We start from the raw sequence: 25,098 nt of genomic DNA, 5'->3' as shown, positions 1-25,098 counted from the left end.
CAACAGTTTTCAGTGATGTTGGGAAGACGCAAGGAATGTTCTAGGCGAGTTAGTGAAGTCAGCGTTGAAATCGTGAACCACGCCAGCATATAAATTGTCAGTAATAAAATATGTATCTTAGCTACACTTTGAATGCAATTGTTCATGTATCCAACGTGGAAATCCAATTCAACACACTGAAGATACGGCCCCTAGTCCCGGGTTTAGAGGAATTAGACACAATTATGAAGCAGAGTGCCAGAGATTCTGGACGCTGTATCCATATTTACTTACAAGAGAATTATATTCATTGTAACAAACCTCCTGACATAAAGCCACTTCTCATGGAAAAAGTGGTGGAGTCAACAAAATATCGCATTCTGAATTTACCCAAATAGGTATTGTATTTTGATTGATAACAGCAATCGGATACTGATACTGTATACGTTGTCTAAAGTGGAGGTTTTTATGTTTGCCACTGAGGAAAAACCCTTGTTCTTGGAAACCCAGTACACTGTTAAACTTAATTACCCACAATGTATCCTCAGGTAATATGTTTTTCAGAATTATATCCAATAGTGCATACAGTGCATTTATATATCGATCCATAGCACAGCATAAATCCATTATTGCGGTTCACTGCATCCACTAGACGATGGAAACCAATGACACTGTCTGAACACTGTGTCGCCGCAAAGCAATGCGGTATGAAAACTGAAACCGTAAGTTTTTAAACTTTTCGCACCAAAACAAAACAAAGATCAACAGATTTGCTTTCTACCAAGAGTAAGAAAAAAAGCCACATCAGATAAATGCCCGCACTTTCCCACAGATATACGGGTGTGGCTGTTCTACGGAAGACCGCTTTTTCCGACGTGAAAACCTTGAAACCTCGGAAGTATTTCCAGAAGTACTAGAACACAATAAAGGCCACAGGACTAAAGTATGTTTCTGTAGAACTGGGTTTTACTACTGCTGAACTCATGAAATGCTTTGTTGACAGCGTCATTACTGGGTCTAGTGCTCCAAAAGTGTAAAACCGTGCCTTGGTCAAAGGTAGTGTTTCCATTGTACAGGATAAAAAATACTATTCTTCGGAACCATTTACAAAATGTGTTGCAGGACGTTCGACAAAAAAGAAGAAATCACAAGTGGCAAGCAACGTCACATTAAAATGTGAAGACACATCTGGCGTAGCGTACATTGGCGGCGTTTCACTGGGTAGCTTTTCTTCAAGAACACACATCAACTTATTTATATAAATTTTAAACCACAACAAGAACATCTTAATACATATAATACTTGTCAAAACACACTGAATCGCTCGTTATAAGAGTGTACTAACTATTGTCGAATGCTGCATGGTTATATCACATCTATCAGAGGGGCGCACGGTCACCGATCGGCTTCATTAGAATCTGTAAGATATCGATGGTCTACAAAGCCCCTACCCACCATTGCAGAATGCCTCTGTACAAAGAGCATGAATTCCAGTTCCTAAGGAATGAATGTGTGGTTCTTTAGAGCTCCAGGGTCCGGATCACGAAGCGATCTTAGATTTATCTCAAAATTTCAAATCACTTTAAAATTGTTATTTCTGACGTAACAAAGTCAAAAAATTGCTCGACAACGTAAATTCTGGTAAGTCATTGTGCACCAAATTTCGGCTAGAATAACGGAAAGGAACATAACCAATGTAATGATTAAAATTTTGACTTAAATCTAAGATCGCTTCGTGATCCCGGGGCCAGAGGCTAAGAAACTTTTAAACATGTCTTCAATCCAAATCAAGCCGACGGACACAGTTTGGCCTAAACATTTTTCAAAAAGGTAATATTATGGAAAATTCCAGATTCAAAATTGTAACATTACAATTACAGCCTGTTTTCCACCCCAACGAAAGAAAAGAAGTCTGCAATATTTTTAACAACTAGTCCCAACTCACAATGCATGAAACGCGTGAAAAAAACTTTTGTTCTTACACTTGTATGCTGTACATAGATTAAACCGTATTCTGAGTGTCTTTGGAGTTAAAAGTTAGAGCATACAAATGAGACAGCCTCTGAGAAGAAGCTACTGAGAACAGACTGGAGACACAATATACTTAACCATTTAAAACTTCATACACAAAACATGGACAACCGCCGACGTGTTGTAACATCATACAAAGCTAGTACTAAGTTTTCCTGAGATAATGTTATTTTCACAGAACACCACCTGACACAGGTTCACAGCTTCAGAAGCTCACTGAGACGATGTAGTAGAACTGGACAGATTTGCCTTTAAATTCTAGCTCCTCAACTCACTTACCCAGCACTAAACGTCTTCCAAGTTCATCATCCAAACAGTTAATACTGTTCAAGTGTTGAATGGACAGTCACAGAGGCCATTACAGTGGTCGCTATACCAGATCACAAACTGTGAATTGGTTTAGTTTGCTCAGTAACATTAACCTAGTTTCAGTATTAGAATGACTTCATTATCTGACAAGCAATAGACACAAAATCATTTTACTTAAGTTTCTGCACATGGTGGAAGTGATCACTATGGGCTGAGGCAAGCAAGTCTAAATATTTGAAAGCAAAATACAAGGTGATAAAGAAAATCATTGCATATTCATCTGAAAGGTGTTATGAGAAAAAAACATCAAAGTGCTACAAAAAACACTGTCACCTTGTGCTTAGAATATTGGGTCCATAAACTGTCATGACATTCCAAGAAAATGACTGGTGAAATTCAAAAGTGGTCAACTTCTGCTGTTAACATTTAGGTTTCACAAACATAAATATTTTGATATAAATCCGTAATCTGTACAAAACATGACTGCAATCTGTGTACAATGTACAAAATACCAAGATAAGGTGTTAAAGAGCTGCTTGGAAACCTGGCAAATGATTCATCTACAAACATACGTCATCTTTGGTAGGTATGGTTGTAAATGGACATGACATGGCTTGTTGTCGCAAAGGCAATCTTTGTATAGAAAAAGCTGTATTTCAGAACATCATATATATTTATCTGAATCCATGAAAAACGTATCTGATACTAATAGTAAACCATTTTTTTGACAATAAAAGACATAATCCCACATATACCATTCTCTGACAACTCTTATGAACCATTTGCACTATAGACTCAAACAATTTTTGTTCTCACAGTTTGGTAATACGAGCACTTCAGTAAAACTGCAGATGAAATTATCGCTTAAAATTACGTTTGTTCTTAAGCGATTTTTTTCACTCTTTGTACTGGTTCTCAATTATGAAATGGACAATAATGTAAAGTTCAGCTGCTTATTCTGGAAAGGTTGATAGAGTGGGTGCTGAGCATATGAACAAGAAGCAATGTAAAAAAGACAAGCTGCAGACATTTCCTTTCTGTACAATGTGTATACCACCAGTTTGGTCTATGTAGTGCCCGCACCACGACTGACCAAGTTCAAACATATGGCAAACCATTCCATGTCATCTACATATATATATATAAATAACTGTCCACCTGAATTGTGATTAAGTCAACCACTATAACAAATTAAAAAAAAAACAAAAAAACCCATAATGTAGAAAGAGAAAAGGGAAAGCTGGTACAAATGTAAATCACAGATAATACATCAATTAAATCAGTAAAGGTAACACTTTGCCAAGCGTAAATAATAAGTTACCAAGTAATAGAACGCAAACATATATATATATATATATATATATATAGATATCCTGATAAAGATGTACAAGTCTTCTGTACATATTTAATTCTTCCATTAGACTACATATCTGAAAACCGGTCTACATAGTATAGTATGTGCATCATGTCACACTTAACCTCATGTCACATATTATGGAAAAGTTAATGGTATATGGAAAAATAAAGCTAAATATCAACATATATTTCTGCCAGAGTTGTCTGAAATGACATAACATTATAAAAATTGGTGTAACAATACTCTTTATATGCAAATAGGGTGTCTGGAGTACCCGAGCTGCTGACCAATCAACCCAGTCTAGAATACAGGAAGAAGCTTATAGCTCAAAACAGACAGAGTGGATTTAAAACTATGGCTTGAGCAGGACATCTCTTGCAGAGCAATTAACAAGAACAAGAACAACAATTAACAAAATGTACACAGGTTGGGCAGTGTTGCCCTATCCACATGGCAGGCTATGTACATGTATGGTCTGAAATCACACGACAAACACATATCACAAATCACTCTGTGCTGAAAAGTCTGCCTGAAAAGTTGCAACTGTCATATCATGTTTGCATAATTAAAGAGTATCAAGTTTTTCTCTGTTCCCACGTCCAGCCTCGGCTTCTAGATAAATCCCTGATTCATCGTACCAACTGGAAACACGAAACAATACAAACAGCCAGACAGTTCACCATGTGGAAACCAGTTTGCCTTTGCTTGGATACATTACCAGACCACACTCATACACACTTCAAATATACATGAACAAAGTAGAAAAGTTGTCCTATGGTGCTACTGTAAGTTTGCATTAGCTGCATACTGCTCAAGGGTATAGCAATCAGTGACAACTCACTCTGGAGTCTTCATTATTCATCAAAATAATGCACCCTGTTTTGGTTTTTTTTATTATACATATAAATCAGAGATAGGAAAATGTCAGGAGCTGAGATAATAATTAGGTTACTCTTTTCCACATTTGTGGAAACACTGTTTATCTGAAATCCCATCCTACAGTCAGATGACCTTGACCTCACAACCTTGACCTGGAATGCCTGAAGGTACACAACAGTTTGGGGAAATATCACATGAGGTTGACCCATGGATCGACACACAGGCTGACAGAGAGACGGACCTCCTCTGTTACACAGCTGTCTCCTGATCCTCAGAAACGACCAACTGAAAATGTTCCTGACCTAGCAGAAAACAGAAAACAGAATTTGTTAGTTTAAGCAAAATTATAGATAGTCTAAATTCACAATCAGACTATATTCTGCTCAAACTGAATAATACAGAATAAACGTGCTTAACAACACTTTACTTCAACACATTTAACTTCCTAGTGTGCAAATTGCACCAGATGTTCTCTATAAAGATACATTCATAAATTACTCTTCTTATTACAACAGATTTAACACTATTATTTCTTTTTCTTCTTCAATAAAAACACTACGTGTAAATGTCTTTATTACAACACTGTTTTACTATTATAAATGTACAATAACCAGAACACTGGAAAAAGCTGATAAAAGATGATGTTCTTGATAATGTTGTTTTTTTTTTTTTGAAAACTTCCACACATTAGAGACATATTAGAGTTAACGGAATTCTAGATTTTATGTATTATTCTTACGCTTAGGTTATCAAACTGTAAACTGTTGTTAGTACCTTCTTAGAGTATGTGTGTTAGTGGAGAATGACCAATGTATGTTATAGTTTACCCTAACACTCACTCTCCAGGTACGCGGACAGCTCCTTGTCGTCAGCTTTCACTGCCTGGAGGCGAGGAGTGTTGCCTTGGTAATCAGTTCTTGTGAGCGATGCCCCTGCCTCCACCAGCATACAGCAGATCGTCCGCCTCTGGTACCACGCTGCTTTGTGTAAAGCTGTCTGACCCCTTCACAAAACAAACAATGCAACACATACTGAGGGGAGCACATTTCAAACAGCAACAGGGTTTGACTTATTTGAAGGAGAGGACAACATGAAAATCATGTAAACCTCAGATGAAAGAGTGTGAAAATTTATGTGTAAACATGGTCTTCTATACTTCTTTGATTTTTCCGTAAAGTGAAAGACAGCACCTGACATATGTTCACTGAAAGACAACCAATCAAAGTATCTTAAACTGGCATTAAATATTCATGAGAAATATTTTAACCCAGTAAAAAGTTGGTGAAACTTTGTCTTGACACAGCTTCAGCGCGTCTCTATCGACAGCAAGGTGATGTCACGTTCACTCTATCGTCAATGTTATTTCCATATTATAGTCAAAGCAGTAGTCTACGGCAGATAAAAGTTGTGAACTTTGGCGATGAAGGTCCAAGTGGTGAATAGCTTTCTCGTCGCCTCCGGAGAGGTTGTCTAGGTGATTTTGACCCCTATTAAATATATACTAAACTGCAACTGGTTTGTTATGCAACTAGAGTCATTCTCAATTCTAAAACAAATGGAAATATATCTACGCACCACTGAGGCTGATCTAGGCATTCGACTGTCGCTGGATTTTATGCTTCAATTCTGTAGTGGTCGCTTTTAAGATGAAAGCTGTGCTAACCTAGTTATCGTGAACATCAGAGAAAGCATCTTGGCTTGAACACAGCCTTTCGATACTTTTACTACATTGTTTTATAAAAGAAAACAGAAAAAAACTCTCCTTTGTATACACGAAAGACAAAGGAACGAAGTTTAAATTCTATTCTTCAATTCTCATAAACAGAAAAACAATCATAAGATTTTATTCATTGTCCGGTCAGATGCCGTCTTCACCTTCCCATCAATCTTCAGTATCCCTAATGAATTTTTGACTGACTGACATTTGTTATTAGAAACTGTTGACTAAGCGATACACTGAACGAGAAAAAATATATTTGTATAATTTCAACAGTGTGTCTAAGTAGGCCTAGGATCTACTGGGGAGATGAATGTGGTTTGGGCCGAGACAGTATGCCACCGTCTGACATACTTTGTGATACCATTGTTGAATATTACATGACTTGTAAATCAACTAAATTTACATCTCAGGTAGTTTGTAAATTCAGACCTGTCCCACAACACTGTGTGAAATGGCCCTGTGGCTAAATAAATCATTGTAAATGATGTCTTATGCAGTAGTTCTGTGTTATCACATGTCACTTCATGGAGTGAATGGGTAAATGCTACCTGTTTGGCTGAATAAAACTCTCAAGATGGTTACCTCTATTCACACCAGCCATTTGTGCAGTATTGTCATTTTGTTCTACATGTTGTTCGGTGAAATATCATTAAAATAATAAAGTATGATACTTTTTGGAAAGCTTAAGAATCCTGCTTTCGAATGAAATATGCTTAAGCCAGGTGCTGCCTTGACTTTTAAGGAGAAAAGGACAATTGAAAATAACTTTTGTACAGTGGTTAACTGGGACCATCTATTTGGCTCTATTATCTTTGAATAATATGTTACAAAGGAGGATGTGATGCATGTGTAATAAATTTATTTTAATTTAAGTCTGTTTTTACTTTTGAGCATATGGTGTTCTGAATAATGATAATATTGAAGAAGGTGTAAAAAAATATATATATTTTATGTATATATATATATATATATATACACATACATATGTATATATATGACTAAAGTTCTGGTGTGACATGGCTAGGAGACCAAATCTGGATGCAAAATGTTGTGTATTATCATCTGAAAGTTATGATAATGATAAGTAAAATGTATTGAGGGACTTCCTTTAGACTTTATATATTAATAGCTGTTTGTGAGATTTATAAACAGCCAATGAGAAAACAAACTGAGCAGCAATGGCGATAATGAGGACATGACCACATATGATAATTGGGTCCAGCATCTATACTAAGTGGTAAGCTATAAGAACGGCAGGGAAGGGAGGTAACTTCAGCTGGTATGCAATAAATTAAATGACTTCTTGGTAGCAGCCAAATGGCCAATAATTGTAAACACATAAAATATTATGAACAACTTATGGTGACTGCATTATTTTAAATTTATGTATTAATACACAAGATCTAAAAAGTTCATATTTTGTAACAAAATACAGTGAACCAACATTCCAAACAATGAGTAGCATGAAAGTATTAATTCTGGAAGAATGCATTAAGCTTATACTCACTTCTCAACGTCAACCATATCCAATATCACAGGAGGTGCTGAAACATTCAAAGAGCAGGGCTGAGGAAACAACACATGACGAAGGCAGACAAATAAAAATACACAAAATTCAACCTGCTTCAATTTGGAAGAGATTTCAAAGTACAAACATGGCACATAAAAGCCTTCTTCCTAGACAATATGGTAAGACTGATTTTTATTCAGCTTTAATGTTGTTATGTAATTGACTGGTATTATGCAAGAATTTATTGCTTTTATAAGGAGTTAGCAGGACAGCTACTTTTGACTCTCCTTATAATCACTGTCGACCAATTGCCACAAAGGCCCTGTGAGCAAATTTGGAGGATGTCCTATTTGATGATGGGAATAAACATTGTTTCCTAACGATTAAAAAAACAATCATCTCAGCCATCTGGTCAAACATCAGACTCTCTAAATGTTTGTTATACATACTGCTCAAGATTATTGAACTAGAATGTGCAACTGTGTTTGGGTTTATCATGTAGACACATGGGCAAATCACACAGGCGGAAACAATCACACCTACCCAGGTTCATATCATATAAAGGGAGATAACTCACTTAATTTACATATTTGGTGTTAACTGCATGCTAAAGAACTTTGCACTTGTATAATACCAGTCAGGAAGGAAACTGGAGTGCCCAAAGTAAATCGCTGGGTACCTGACTAAAACTACTGATGAAACCCACACACCCCATTTGTTGCAGACCCACTGGCTGTGACTTGGTGTCACATTAATGCAGTACTGACTACAGATAAAGTACCGGTAAAACAGGGGCACTTACCATATTCTATGAGGTACTTGATGATGTGTTTATGACCAAACCGTGCTGCGTGATGTAGAGCTGTCATACCATATTGATCAGTCACCAGTAAGTTAGCTCCGTGTTGGTGCATATCCTTTACCTGTGAACAGATTAACAAAGGTGACACAATCACTGCATTTGGGACCTGTGAGAACTTTAGTAAGACTAAACTGTCATTATTCTCTCCTGTGTGTTGTACATCACACTTTTTAACAATGTAACAATCTGGAAACACTAGGCAGCATTAAAAAATAATATATTATACCAATAAGTTACATTTACTTTGTTTGCCATTTTGTGCAGTTTTTAATAAACTGCAAAAAAAAGTGAGACAAATGTGAGGCAGTCTGATTATTGAACTGTTCTTGTCTACAATAATTCAAGTCCAAGCTGTTTAGACTAATGTTCATTGCTACCTTTGAGATGATGATTTGTGAGTGAACTTGTAACAGTAATGTATGACAAAAGAGCAATGATGAATCCTGTTTGGACAGAAAATTCCAGTTTGTGGGACACCGTACCCCCAATATGACATTAGTTGGTCATTGTGACACTTACTTCTTTTCTCAATGGGTTTTTTGCAAAAGAAAAGTTGCACTGGAACTTCGTATAAAATTTTGAAATTTTGCATAAAATTCCGGGAAGCATTACACATATTTAATTTTGCATAAAATTCCAGGAAGCATTACACATATTTAATTTTGCATAAAATTCCGGGAAGCATTACACATATTTATTTAATTTTGCATCAAATTCCAGGAGGCATTACACATATTTATTTATTTCTCTTTTTCATTGGGTCTGTACAAGAATAATTCACTTCATATAAGACAGTGGCGAGTTCAAAAATTGAAGGAAACCAGAGTGCATGAAGTAAACCACTGGTCCTTGTCATCTAACTGGCAAACATTCCTATGTGTATGCCATATTGGTGGGAGGCAGTGATCTTCCGAAATCTTTGCAATGTGAGTGCTGAGCTCCAATACCTGCCTCCAAGGCCTGAAGTGGGGCAAGCTAAGGTACATCAGCCGTTTTATATTTGAGGCTTGGATTGAACCAACTTCTCATAACCAACTGACTGTGACATGGCCCTCTGGACACGTACCACATATATGTAGAAATCTTTAATTCTTCCTCCAGATTTGGTACTAGCACCAAAAGACTAGACTGTGTTAAAAGTGGTGCTACCTGAAATTTTGCCTTACTATTAATGAGGCCTTATTTCATGTGTCTCTAGGTACACGAAATTAAGTTTCTAATTTAGGTGCAATAAGAAAAAAAATTGACTTGTGTCAGTAAAAGTTGTGTAAATGTGTTCTCGTACCTTCTGTAAGTCTCCTCTTTTCGAGGCATCCAAAAGCACTGTAATACAAAACAGAACACTCTTTAAGGCAAACAAACTAACAATGGTCTTACAATAGATTTAACAAATCTAGAAAAACAAACACATGTATAAGAAATATAGATTACGTCAATAACATCTGCTGAGCAGGTTACCAGTACCTGCTACCGCTCAATGGCGACTCGGTAATCCAAAAGTGGCTGACAGAAGCAATGCACTAGCAGTTTGTCCACCGAAAGTCATCTCCAAGGCAGAAATGAACAACAGACTACAAAACTTAGGCCTGAATTACTTCAGGAAACGTTCCCCATTTTGTGACTGAAAAACAATTTTTTTCATTTGAAATAATGTAAGGTGAAAGAATCAGTCAGAATAAAGCAAAATGTGTCACTTGAAAGATACTGAAATTCACGTGAAATACAGTACCGGTGTTGACACATACAGAGAAACACCGGCTTCCTTGTGCGTGAACAAACACAAACTGTTGCTGGTGCACATCCGTATGTGTAAATAAGTAGCCTTAATAAGCTGCTCTGTAATGTCCAAGGTCAACTTACGGCTGTCCTTGAGGCACAGGCGAGCTGGCTTCATCTCTGCCGTGGCACTCGCCACACTGGAGAACTGGTACCGTATTGCCTCTGACTCTGGGGTGTTGGGAGAACCTGGCTCTGAGCTGGTAGGAGACAGAACACGAACTGTGAGGGGGGATGTGACAACAACAACACTACAAGCCTGTATTCTGAACAATACCATGATCTGCTTATATTCACAACTGCATTCAAAATCTTACACAAAACCAGTCTGCCAAGTACAGAAAGAATCCATCAATGTATGTAATAATATATTCTTTCCAAACAAATTTATAGAATGTTATATGCAGGTTTCATTGCCATCTATGTAAAACCTCAGTAGTCAAAATTTCCATTTTTCTCTGGCAAATCACAGTTAATTTTATAACAGCAGACAGAAATAAACCTATTTCCTTGCGCAGAGTAGGATGTCCATACCCATTATTGGGAATAAATCATACACCATAAAACTATATTAATGTGATGCAAAATTTTAAATTTCAAGACATTTTCAAGAAATATTTCAACCAGCAAAAATTTATGATAATTTGCTTGCTTATGGAATAATCAGAAAACAGAGAGATACTCTCCACTGTGCAATACATATGTGTTATTCATCTAAACTGGTTTAGAGAACAAGAAAATTCAGTTCTGCATGTATCTGGGCACACAGCCAATCTATCGTTAAAAAGGTTAAATGAAGAAAATATACATGTACCTGAAAAGCAAATATGGAGACACCGTAGATTCCATTAAATTAATTTTGTGAAAACACCTAAAATGTCACACATAATATGTGCAGGGAATATGTGCCTAACACCTGAAGTTAGTAATACACCTCACAATAAATTAGTAATACACATAACTTGAGTTTAGACAATGATAAAAAGCAAGAGCAAAAAACTCCAAAAACCAATATCATCAGCTATAAAAACAAACATGCTTTGTGTTGATGTTATGAGATAAAGGAGGTCATCTTAAACGCAATCTTTGAAAATGATGAATACTTTGGTTTAACTGAAGCCAACAGAACATACACCATGAAAGGTTACTATTACGTCATCATGAAATACTTAGGCATTTCTACCTGTGTATAGCTGTATAAAATCACCATTTTTAAACTGGAATAGAGAGTGCACGAATCCAAAACTAAAACAAATTAAACCAAAATAAGAAAGTTAATTCTATGAAAAAGTAAAAAAAAAGTGCCTGTGATAGTGATGACACACAACACACTTTGAACTCAAACTTTGATATGAAATGATTAAAAAGAAATCAAAGCAAATGTAATGTGCATGTAATGAAAATCAAAGATGACCCCTTCATCTCCATGGATGTATGTCCACATACCAGGCATTCACCACCTTGAAAGCATTATGGGCAAGCATCTTCCTGTTTCCATGGTGACAAACAGAAAGGTACAACAATCAACATATAAATGATTAAAACAATCAGGAAACATGGCAGAATGGGGTACCAGGGGGTAAAGGGGAAAGGGGGGTGGGGGGGGCCATAAAATACATACACGACCAGTAACCATTTCAAGTTACTTTAACAATTAAAGAAAAGAAATATTAGTTGGAAAAGACTTTACAAAAAACAAAGAGAGCTAGGCAACATCATATTACAGCTTAAAAGAAACACAAATTAGAGCACAAAAGAAAAAAACAAACATGTTTAACAGGAAGACAAATTTCTACATTCCACAAATCCTATATATGTATATTGATGCATGGATGCTGAAATGGAATGCTAAATAATCCAAGAACAGAATCACTCGAACACATAGTTTGGCTTTGATAGCACCACATCTTTACTGTCAGAGTTATCTCCATTATTTATCCACTGATACCATGGATGTTTGTGTTGATTTAAACATCTGGAATCCAAATTTAATCTGGATGAAAAAACAGTTAAAGACTCTGATGTGTTATCAAAGGCATGCAAGTCACAGTAAAACATTGGCTGGGTGAATTTTTGCTGCTCAAGACAAGCAGATAAACTAAACAGGGCATAAAATGTACATCAGCATCAGAGGTCCACTTTATACAGTATAGTGATATGGACTGGTCACTGAGGCACGGGGACAGAGGGCAATGGTAGGAGAGGCACGGGACAGTCATCAAAGACAGAGGGTCAGGAACATGAGGGTCAGATAGAGAGGATGAGAGAGGAGCTAGGGGCAGGCCAATGAAATACAGCGGAGACAATCACCTGTCAGGACGACCAATGGGATGTCTCGACACAAGAGATCACAGCTGGAGTGGGTGCATGGAGCAGAGGAAGAAGCAATCTGATTGGCTGGTGCAGACATCACTGAAGATTACTAGTACCACATCAGAGCATAGCTACAATGTGAGAGATATGGGAAGAAGGGCAGAGACCTGTTATTGGAGCCTGGCAGGGGAGGTTGGAGTAAGGGCTCTCTGCTCTCAGGCTGCCCCAGGGGCAATTCCGTGTATCTGTTGATTAAAACAGACAATCAAATCTGATGTATGGTTCACTTTAAGCAGGCAATAGTCATACTTGCATTTTGGCATGACTTCAAATTCGCCCTGTCTTCAGATATGTCATCATCAATGACAATTGTTCAGCGCAGTCCAAGCTGTACAGTAAATTGATCCATCGAAAAAGCTCTTAATATTTTCAATCTGGATCAGACTGACATATCAACCTTGTCTTGCCACTACCCAAATTTCTACATAAATACACCCTTTTATAATTATAAGCCATTGATGAAAAGACAGAGTCTTCATCCAATCTGTTTGTTTGGCTAGAAAATATGTGATGTAGTTGAACAATTTTTTGACAACATTTTCCTATCACACAGGCCTAAATTTTCAGTGCTCAGGTAGAATTCAAGTTCAAAGTGATTAGCCCTGCGCAGAATTGGCAGTCTATTACCACTACTGTTACACATGCTTAATCCGTAACACTACACGTGCATCCTACTGTATTCATAGTTGGCTATCTGTACACTACGCCACAGATCAAGGAATTGCAGAGTGATAGAGAGATGCACCTACTAACTAACCCAGAATCTTTAAAAATAAGATAGTTTAAAGTGAATAAGGCATCAGCAAAGTGCAATCAAGACTAAAAAAAAAAAAAAAAAAATTCAAAGCTTATAAAGAAAGCTAATTATGTATGCACAGTCTAGATATGGGACTAGGGGAAAGGTTTATCTCCATAATAAATATAGCTGCAACAGGCAACAGGAAAGACCTAAAAACCTACATATTTTAATGCCATGGGTAATCAAACAGAGTATATAGCATAACTACATACTGATTTTATACTGGATATATATATATATATATATATATATATATATATATATATATATATATATGTTTACATATGTATTTTGCCTCAGCACCCATGTTTATTACTTCAAGGATGTCCACCAAATAGTAAAATAAGTTATACACTTTAGACATCTACGAAACTTTTATACAAACACACATATCTTTACTGCATAACATTCCTACAGTAAAGTCACAGAGAGATATGACACTGAAATACTACTGCACCATTACAGTTTCAGGATTAACCTTGAAAATCTTATAATTTCTGAATGTTTTTCATTGAAAATTTGCATAATGTCAGTATCACGACTGAAGGTTGTACTTGTTTATGAACATCGAATTTATATTGTCCATTTTGATCTTCCATGAATACATGCCATGCACTAAAGTCCTTAGTTTCTAAAATAAGAAGCTTAAATGGATTCTAAGTAAAATCATCAAGCTGGCTACATGGTTATCTCCCTTTATTACATATTCCATTCAGATCTGGCATGTCTTGTTGGATTCTAGTGATATCGTGGTGAGTACATTAAAGCACTGTAATAATGAATGACACAAATGTAAAACTAATTCTCACATCAAGTTAATAAACTTCTGTATTAAGATTACCGCATTTCACCTAAAGGTTGGTATGTAAACCTGCACTTTCAGAAGCACAAAGGATTTAAAATGATACTTATGATTCTAACACTGAAGTTTTTCTGACAAGACATTAATCAAACTAGTGGACTTTCCAAATGTGCATTAATCAGCCAGAAACAAGCCAAAAAGAAAAATGCTTAACTTTAGATGAAATACATTACGTAACCATCAGCCTTATGGATCAACACATAATCCTATCCCACACAATGTTAACAGATTTCTGACAGGTTACCTGCACTAAGGTGATTGTAAAATGTAGTCTTGTGAGCAAACAGGCCCTCACTGATTCAATCAGCTATAGCCTTGTTCTGGACGCAGCCCATCCATGCCCTGACAAATCATGAGAAAACAGGCCCTCATTGATTTAATCAATCAGCTATAGCACTGTTCTGGACGCAGCCCATCCATGCCTTGACCAATCATGAGAAAACAGGCCCTCACTGATTCAATCCGCCAGCTATAGCATTGTTCTGGACGCAGCCCATCCATGCCTTGACCAATCATGAGCAAACAGTCCCTCACTAATTCAATTAGCTATAGCATTGTTCTGGATACAGCCCATCCATGCCCTGACCAATCATGAGAAAACAGGCCCTCACTGATTCAATCCGCCAGCTATAGCATTGTTCTGGACGCAGCCCATCCATGCCTTGACCAATCATGAGCAAACAGTCCCTCACTAATTCAATTAGCTATAGCATTGTTCTGGATACAGCCCATCCATGCCCTGACCAATCATAAGAAAACAGGCCCTCACTGATTCAATCCGCCAGCTATAGCATTGTTCTGGACGCAGCCCATCCATGCCTTGACCAATCATGAGAAAACAGGCCCTCATTGATTTAATCAATCAGCTATAGCACTGTTCTGGACGCAGCCCATCCATGCCTTGACCAATCATGAGAAAACAGGCCCTCACTGATTCAATCAGCTATAGCATTGTTCTGGATGCTGCACATCCATGCCCTGACCAATCATGAGAAAACAGTCCCTCACTGATTCAATCAGCCTTGTGGACCAACACATAATCCTATCCCACACAATGTTAACAGATTTCTGACAAGTTACCTGCATAAGGTGATTGTAAAATGTAGTCTTGTGAGCAAAACAGGCCCTCACTGATTCAATCAGCTATAGCCTTGTTCTGGACGCAGCCCATCCATGTCCTGACAAATCATGAGAAAACAGGCCCTCATTGATTTAATCAATCAGCTATAGCATTGTTCTGGACGCAGCCCATCCATGCCCTGACCAATCATGAGAAAACAGGCCCTCACTGATTCAATCCGCCAGCTATAGCATTGTTCTGGACAAAGCCCATCCATGCCTTGACCAATAATGAGGGCAGAGGCCCTCACTAATTCAATTAGCTATAGCATTGTTCTGGATGCAGTCCATCCATGCCTTGACCAATCATGAGAAAACAGGCCTCGCTGATTCAATCAATTAGCCATAGCCTTGTTCTGGACACAGCCCATCCATGCCCTGACCAATAATGAGCAAACAGGCCCTCAATGATTCAATCAGCTATAGCATTGTTCTGGATGCAGTCCATCCATGCCTTGACCAATCATGAGAAAACAGGCCTCGCTGATTCAATCAATCAGCTATAGCATTGTTCTTGACCTAGCCCATCCATGCCTTGACCAATCATGAGAAAACAGGCCCTAAATGATTCAATCAATCAGCTATAGCATTGCTCTGGATGCAGCCCATCCATGCCTTGACCAATCATGAGCAAACAGTCCCTCACTGATTCAATCAGCTATAGCATTGTTCTGGCTGCAGCCCATCCATGCCCTGACCAATCATGAGGAGACAGGCTTCCATTAAACTGAGGGTCCACTAGTTCTTACAATTCATAAGTCAAAAGAATAAATAAATTTGTGGTGCGCTTTATAGTGAGTTTGTTAGACAAATAGAGTAATGAGGATTCCTTCACCTTTACAACATATTAGTAATGACAACTCTGGGTCAATACACGGTTACTCTACCATAACAGCTAAAAGTTAATGGTCATATTAAAGGGAAATGACAATATCACTTCAAATAACAGCTAATACTTGAACAGCTGTCACTCAGCCTAGAGTAACAGTGAAAACTACATTGTGATAACTGTTCACAGAGACTTACGCAGGTGACTTGGGTGGTGTCACTGGCATAGAGAAGGTAAATATCAAGTCCCCATTACTGTTGCCATGAGAGTTGTGATTTGATTGGTTGATGACTGGCTCTGTCCCGTTCTGATCGATTTTGTTAACATTTGTGTCTGTGACCTCTGGATGGAGAATGTACAAGTCTTCGGAGGATATACTGGTAATGTAATGTAACTGTTCCTGGGATCGGCCAATGGGGAAAAAACGCTCTCCCTTCGTTGCTGAAAATTAAACCAAGAAAATAATTAAAATATCTGAATGGAAAGGTGATATTCTGTATAAATAAATCAGCATGCTTAAGTACCTTAAGCGTTCAACCCGTTCAGCTGAAAGAATAAATATGATAAACAATGCCTGGAATTCGAAAATTTTCTTAATTATGAGTAATATAGCTGTGCTTTTCAAAGTCTATAGAGGTAGCAAAGACGTGTACAAATGGACGCACCAGTGGAAGATTAAACTTACATGATGCAGTGTTCTCGTCAATTTACCATAATCACACATACTTTGTATGGCACATTCAGTGTACATGTGCTATGTTCATCAAGCTACAATTAAAACTTTGGTACCAGCTAAACAGTCATACAACAACAGTAAAGCGATTTCTTACTGTCTGTCTTAGATGTCAACTTACAATCTAGGAAGCTCCATTTGGATTTTCGCTGGATTTCTGTAGAGTTGCCGGTCTGGTCCTGTGAAAACATGTGTAAAACATTATGTGTAATGTTCTTATTGGTGATGACTCAGCATCTAAATATCATACAATGTTTAGCAATTCTATAAAAGTAACCAGATCATGTGGACAACATTAAATATACTGCTCCACAAAATGTATTGTATGAAATAATATTTAGAAGTGACCAGCAACAGTTGAATGGTGGCTTGAAGGAACAAGTGTGCCTGAAGGAAACCAGTGTGGCTTTAGGAAGCGAGAGTGTCTGGAGCAAACCCGTATGCCAGGAGGCAACAAGTGTGCCTGGAACAAAAACCAGAGTGCCAGGAGCAAACCAGTGTGCCAGGAGCAAACCAGTGTGCTTGGAGCAAAAACCAGTGTGCTTGGAGCAAAAACCAGAGCGCCTGGAGCAAAAATGAGCATCTGGAGCAAACCAGAACACCGGGAGTACACCAGAGTGTCTGGAGCAAACACAAGCACCTGGAGTACACCAGAGTGCCTGGAGCAAACCATAGTGCCTAGAGCAACACAAGCACCTGGAGTAAACCTGAGTGCCTAGAGCAAACACAAGTACCTGGAGTAAACCATAGTGCCTGGAGCAAACCAGAGTGCCTGGAGCAAACACGACTGCCTGGAGCAAACCACAGTGCCTGGAGCAAACACGACTGCCTGGAGTAAACCAGATTGCCTAGAGCAAACACAAGTACCTGGAGTAAACCAGAGTGCCTGGAGCAAACACGACTGCCTGGAGCAAACCAGAGTGCCTGGAGCAAACACAAGCACCTGGAGTTAACCAGAGTGCCTAGAGCAAACCAGAGTACCTGGAGTAAACCAGAGTGCCTGGAGCAAACCTGAGAGCCTGGAGTAAACCAGTGTGCGTGGAGTAAAAACCAGGGTGCCTGGAGCAAACACAAGCACCTGGAGCAAACACAAGCACCTGAAGTAAACCAGAGTGCCTGGAGCAAACACGAGCACCTGGAGCAAACCGGAAGTTTATAAAGGTAATTAGTCATTTACTTGATTGAAATTTGACCTTATGGTGGTCATGTTTACAGGTGGGGGACTTGGGATGAAGTTGGGCATACATGTGGATGAAGTCCGGCACACACGTGGATGAAGTCGGGCATACACATAGATGAAGTCCGGCACACATGTGGATGAAGTCGGGCATACATGTGGATGAAGTCGGGCATACAGGTAAAAAGGTACATTGTCAATATTGTCCTACCTCCAGGAGTTTGTTGACATGTTGTCGTACTTGTTCCAGGTCAGCGTTGTTGTCGACTAGTATGATGCCCAGAGGAACAGCTGGCCAGCAGAAAGAGCAGAATAGTACACAGTCCAAATGGTGAGAATATAGCACTTAACCCCATGTGGTTTCCAGACAAAACCTTACAAATGATTTTTTGTTGGTAAATTATCAGAAATGCATTTACATCCAGTGCATAAACTGTACCACGTGTGTGTGTAAACTTTGAACATCTAGTTACCTTTGCTTATCTAAATTTCCCATTGAAGTCCTTCAGAAATGTACATATCCTTTTTCAATGAATTTATCTCTACACGCCTGGTACTTCATTACATCACTATCATCATGAATGTTACATCAGTTGTAATGGTATTAACTAATTATCCATTACTTGTGTTGATATTAACCACTGTTCAAAACTGGTGTATCATATAATAAGAACACTTGTATATTTCCCTCAGCTTACACGCACCTAATGTTAATGGTATCAGTAGAAGTACAATTAAGTTACGTGTGTACATGTACCATATAATATGCCATACATTCTTGAAGTGAGTGAAATAACATGCCATGGAAGTAGCAGCAGAAGCCAATCGTTAAGAAATAAATGCCAGGTGGTTCAAGCACCCCCATTTCTTCATTCTGTTTTTAGTTTTTGCCAATATTTTGAAGAATAAAGATATAAATAAAATGTAAAAGATATAAGAATAAAAAGAACAGTGCCAGTAACATGTTAGTAGAGTGGTGCAGGTAAATGCTTTTTCTGTACATTTACACACATCTGCCAACATAATATACCCTGTGCTTTGCTATACTGAGGGCCATGAATCGAAAGTTGTGCTGTGCTCAGCATTTGAGAACATTTACCCACAAAAACACTTTAATTGCTTTAGTATTACAATAGAACTGATGAAGTGGATTTTCTTTAGAATCTACGACATGAATTCAATGTTACTGCTCTAAATTGCAAAGGGGAGACAATCCCTACAGCATGAAATATTGCAATAAGTGCCATGAAATTTGTAAAGTATTTGTGAAGATGATGTTAATGATGAGTTAAGCATGCATACATACATAGAGAATACAAAGGTTAAGGAGCAGTGCTGATGAGCCCTTTGCATGAACAAGGTTGTTGGACTTACAGGCCTGGCGTAACTTTACTTTGTCATAGTTGAGGTTTTCATAGTCAGATGTACGAATACGGCTGACCTGAACTCTCAGTCTCTCTGGCATGGAAGGGGGACTGAAAAAAGCAATGTCAGGACTACATATGGGGTAATCCAGGCTGTTCTTCACCCACCACCAGGAACAGGCAACTGTTCATACTGTCAGTCAGTAATTTTAATTATTTATTTATTTGATGGAGGGTTTGCACTGAAGTCAAGAATATTCACTGATACGCCGCCATCCAGCATTCCCTGTGGTGGGAGGAAACCTGGCTGGAGGATACCTATGACCATCCACAGGTTGCTGCCAGACTTTCTCACATACAACCAAAGAGGAAGCCAACCTTGATTAAAAGTTAGGATCCTAAAAATTCACTTGTAAACAATCGTATCACACGCTGACACACGTGGGCCAATTTTTTTTTCTCTTCTTTTCTATGATAATAAATGTCACATTTACTGGAGACATTATTATTTACTTATAAATTCAATCTCAGTCCCTGACAAACCGCCTGATGGAACATTGGACAAACCATGTAACATGAGCTGGCTTCATTTTGAACAGGGGTTAGTCAAAATTTTAGCCAAAGCATGTCACTACTGATGAAACTGAAGCTATTATACAATAATACATGTTTGAGAAAGAAATGCTCCTTTTAATGTTGGTCTGTGGACACTTTGTATCATTTGTCAATACAGATCAAAAGAACCTCTCAAACTATATCACACTTCATGTAAATCAGAAATGATACAATTCTAGAAATAAACTTTGAAAAAATAAAATTACAAATTTCCTTATTGGTTTTATTCACGGTAAATCTTCAACCTTTTCAACTTTCAATAAAGCACTTTTTTCAACTAAATGAATGCATACAATTATTAGGAAAATGATGCTAAAATGTTTTATTTGTGTCACCTAAGATGGAAGCCTCATAAACCTCTGTAAATGGTTTCTCTACACACCACAGTTCTCTCAGAAAGTCTCAAAATATTGGTCACGGTGGTGGTTGAAAAGGTTGAAGAATTGGGGTAGTCATGGGTTAAATTTACAGTTAGGTTTAGTATCAATTCACCGACAACTGGCATTGGCCATATTGAATGTTAACTTCTTTAGTCTTAATTTTAATGTCATTAACAAGAACATAATGATGTATAGCCGGCAAAAAGCAAACAGAAAACATGTATAAACAACTTACTCATTAGCTATTGGCACAGATCCTCTTCGCTTTGGTTTGGCTATCACATTGGCTTGGTTTCGTGTAGATATGGTTATAATGGAGGGTCGGAGGCGGCAGGGTTCACCATCCACCTGCATAGGTATAGATTTACTAGTGGTCAGTTTGACCTCCTGACACTGGATCAGACGTTCACCGTGACCTCCCACCTGTAGGGCAGCCTGCAATGCAACCGTAAAATAATTTACCACAAAATTGAGTTCTAATGTAGAAATTCATTTGTTCTCAACCTAAAAGTTTGCTAGAAAAGTTCAGAAATTTTTGCTCAGCTCCAACAGAAATTGACAACCCCCTACCCATATATCCTAATTCTTCTAATTTTTGCCACACCTGGTCTGCTCGTTTTAATCAATACTGTAATTCATTGACCTTTTTAACCAGCTGAGCAGCACTTGTGGTCGGAATGCTCGAGGGAAAGGTGACAAAACAGGGCCTGGGTCTGCTGGGGAATCTGATCAGAAAAGCTGAACAGCACAGCACGGGTGATTGATGGTTCTCACCCATACAACTATAGACAATATCTAAAGTCGGCATGTGTCAACTGGCTGGCAATGTGCACGAATACACTCTTGCCAGTGAAGAGGCGGCATTATGGTTAGTCTGAGTAAAACACACAATGCAAAAATGTAGGCCCCTTAGCTCAAGTGATTTCCCGAGCTACATTGTCTTTTGTGTACTGTCATTTGTTCACTACAGGCCATGACGAACCACGAAACACTGTAATAGCCTATAACACAACTTTATGTAATAAGCTCATCTGTAAGAGTTTGTGCAGCAAACACGTGCAGGTATGGCGAACATGTTAGTGAGACACTAAATTTCTACTCAGACCTAGATCATTCATAATAACATGCGAGCCGATACAAGGTGAGGTAAAATTAGTTGTCTGTCTGTGGGTTACCTGATTGACCTGCAATAATTGGTCTGACTCAAACTTTTGGGGAAGAGCGGGGGGGGGGGGCGGGGCGATGGTATGGTCTGAGTTTTTTTTGTCCTTTCATTAGGTTGAACTTCTTTGTGTGGAAATCTGGGGGAGCAAGGGTCAATCTAAAACTGACTGAGTGTATTCAAATATGAGCAGCCCAGCTGTATTGGTATGCAAGTCGCAGCTTCATTCAGCTCTGGGTATAGGCCTGAAATTACAACATTGTTTATAGGAATTTGTTTTTTGAATTCTGCCTGTGGTAAATAGATTACATGTAAGTGTTGTGAATATCTTTGTAATACAGCTATACCGGCATATGACTGTGAATATCTTTGTACTAGACCTACACCGCCACATGACTGAATATCTTTGTAATACACCTATATCACCACATGACTGTGAATATCTTTGTACTAGACCTACACCGCCACATGACTGAATATCTTTGTAATACACCTATATCACCACATGACTGTGAATATCTTTGTACTAGACCTACACCGCCACATGACTGAATATCTTTGTAATACACCTATATCACCACACGACTGTGAATATCTTTGTAATACACCTATACTGCCACATGACTGTGAATATCTTTGTAATACACCTATTCCGCCACATGACAGTGAATATCTTTGTAATACACCTATTCCGGCACATGACGGCGAATATCTTTGTAATACACCTATATCACCACATGACTGTGAATATCTTTGTAATACACCTATACCGCCACATGACTGTGAATATCTTTGTAATACACCTATACTGCCACATGACTTTATGATTTCTTTACTGAACTGGTTTAGTGACACAGACCCAAATTAAAATGCAAAGACTAGGCACGTGGCGCCTTTTTGAGATTCCGTCTGCTAGTCTAGATTTGGCAGGAGATTTCACAATCATGTTAATGTTTTTTTTTTTCAACGTGTGGGTCAATGAAATAAAGTTCATCTAATTGGTCCAGGTTGAAATCTGTAAGCTGTCAGTAACCTGTAAGACTTATGCACATGCGACTGAGTTCACAGAAAATGTGAGTAGGGACAGATGTAGCCTTAAATTAACACAATGTTTACAATTGTTGCAATATGATGCTAATGTAACTGAGTATCCATTTCCACATATGTGAACACAATGTTCAATCCGTGCAAGTTGAGATTATGATTGTGGTTTTGAAATCAGGAATGTCTGGAGATTGTTCTCGTCTAACACTTCTAAAACACCACATGCTTGAGGCTTGGAAAACTCTCCCCTGTATCACGGAAGCTTAAGGACAGATACTTGTCACTCAGGTCGTCATGCGTGAGGCTTGGAAAACTCTCCCCTGTATCACGGGAGCTTAAGGACAGATACTTGTCACTCAGGTCGTCATGCGTGAGGCTTGGAAAACTCTCCCCTGTATCACATAAGCTGAAGGAGAGATACTTGTCACTCAGGTCGTCATGTGTGAGGCTTGGAAAACTCTCCCCTGTATCACGGGAGCTTAAGGACAGATACTTGTCACTCAGGTCGTCATGCGTGAGGCTTGGAAAACTCTCCCCTGTATCATGGAAGCTTAAGGACAGATACTTGTCACTCAGGTCGTCATGTGTGAGGCTTGGAAAACTCTCCCCTGTATCACGGAAGCTTAAGGACAGATACTTGTCACTCAGGTCGTCATGCGTGAGGCTTGGAAAACTCTCCCCTGTATCACGGGAGCTTAAGGACAGATACTTGTCACTCAGGTCGTCATGTGTGAGGCTTGGAAAACTCTCCCCTGTATCACATAAGCTGAAGGAGAGATACTTGTCACTCAGGTCGTCATGTGTGAGGCTTGGAAAACTCTCCCCTGTATCACGGGAGCTTAAGGACAGATACTTGTCACTCAGGTCGTCATGTGTGAGGCTTGGAAAACTCTCCCCTGTATCTCGGGAGCTTAAGGACAGATACTTGTCACTCAGGTCGTCATGCGTGAGGCTTGGAAAACTCTCCCCTGTATCACGGGAGCTTAAGGACAGATACTTGTCACTCAGGTCGTCATGCGTGAGGCTTGGAAAACTCTCCCCTGTATCACATAAGCTGAAGGACAGATACTTGTCACTTAGGTCGTCATGTGTGAGGCTCAGAAAACTCTCCCCTGTATCATGGAAGCTTAAGGACAGATACTTGTCACTCAGGTCTTCCTGTGTGAGGCTTGGAAAACTCTCCCCTGTATCACGGGAGCTTAAGGACAGATACTTGTCACTCAGGTCGTCATGCGTGAGGCTTGGAAAACTCTCCCCTGTATCACATAAGCTGAAGGAGAGATACTTGTCACTCAGGTCGTCATGTGTGAGGCTTGGAAAACTCTCCCCTGTATCACGGAAGCTTAAGGACAGATACTTGTCACTCAGGTCGTCATGCGTGAGGCTCGGAAAACTCTCCCCTGTATCACGGGAGCTTAAGGACAGATACTTGTCACTCAGGTCGTCATGCGTGAGGCTTGGAAAACTCTCCCCTGTATCAAGGGAGCTTAAGGACAGATACTTGTCACTCAGGTCATCATGTGTGAGGCTTGGAAAACTCTCCCTGTATCACGGAAGCTTAAGGACAGATACTTGTCACTCAGGTCGTCATGCGTGAGGCTTGGAAAACTCTCCCCTGTATCATGGAAGCTTAAGGACAGATACTTGTCACTCAGGTCGTCATGCGTGAGGCTTGGAAAACTCTCCCCTGTATCACGGGAGCTTAAGGACAGATACTTGTCACTCAGGTCGTCATGCGTGAGGCTCAGAAAACTCTCCCCTGTATCACGGGAGCTTAAGGACAGATACTTGTCACTCAGGTCGTCATGCGTGAGGCTTGGAAAACTCTCCCCTGTATCACGGGAGCTTAAGGACAGATACTTGTCACTCAGGTCGTCATGTGTGAGGCTTGGAAAACTCTCCCCTGTATCACGGGAGCTTAAGGACAGATACTTGTCACTCAGGTCGTCATGTGTGAGGCTTGGAAAACTCTCCCTGTATCACATAAGCTGAAGGAGAGATACTTGTCACTCAGGTCGTCATGCGTGAGGCTTGGAAAACTCTCCCCTGTATCACATAAGCTGAAGGACAGATACTTGTCACTTAGGTCGTCATGTGTGAGGCTTGGAAAACTCTCCCCTGTATCATGGAAGCTTAAGGACAGATACTTGTCACTCAGGTCGTCATGTGTGAGGCTTGGAAAACTCTCCCTGTATCACGGGAGCTTAAGGACAGATAC

At 39.0% G+C, this 25,098-nt stretch overlaps 1 protein-coding gene across 1 annotated transcript in view; it reads right to left on the bottom strand.

Moving 5' to 3' along the window:
- Window positions 1-565: 565 nt before the first annotated feature.
- The window catches only part of LOC135482032 (diacylglycerol kinase zeta-like), a 91,429-nt gene continuing 66,896 nt past the window's right edge, over window positions 566-25,098 (bottom strand). Inside the window, 13 exon segments of the mRNA XM_064761853.1 lie at window positions 566-4,857; window positions 5,395-5,558; window positions 7,783-7,819; window positions 8,588-8,708; window positions 9,933-9,970; window positions 10,508-10,623; window positions 11,870-11,911; window positions 12,904-12,981; window positions 16,603-16,846; window positions 17,260-17,317; window positions 18,527-18,606; window positions 19,690-19,790; window positions 20,910-21,109. Coding sequence (XP_064617923.1) covers window positions 4,805-4,857; window positions 5,395-5,558; window positions 7,783-7,819; window positions 8,588-8,708; window positions 9,933-9,970; window positions 10,508-10,623; window positions 11,870-11,911; window positions 12,904-12,981; window positions 16,603-16,846; window positions 17,260-17,317; window positions 18,527-18,606; window positions 19,690-19,790; window positions 20,910-21,109 — 1,332 coding nt within the window. The 3' untranslated portion in view covers window positions 566-4,804.

Source organism: Liolophura sinensis, chromosome 1 (assembly GCF_032854445.1).
Source record: "Liolophura sinensis isolate JHLJ2023 chromosome 1, CUHK_Ljap_v2, whole genome shotgun sequence".
Taxonomy (NCBI): Eukaryota; Metazoa; Mollusca; class Polyplacophora; order Chitonida; family Chitonidae; genus Liolophura; species Liolophura sinensis.
This window is presented reverse-complemented; position numbering and strand designations above follow the sequence as displayed.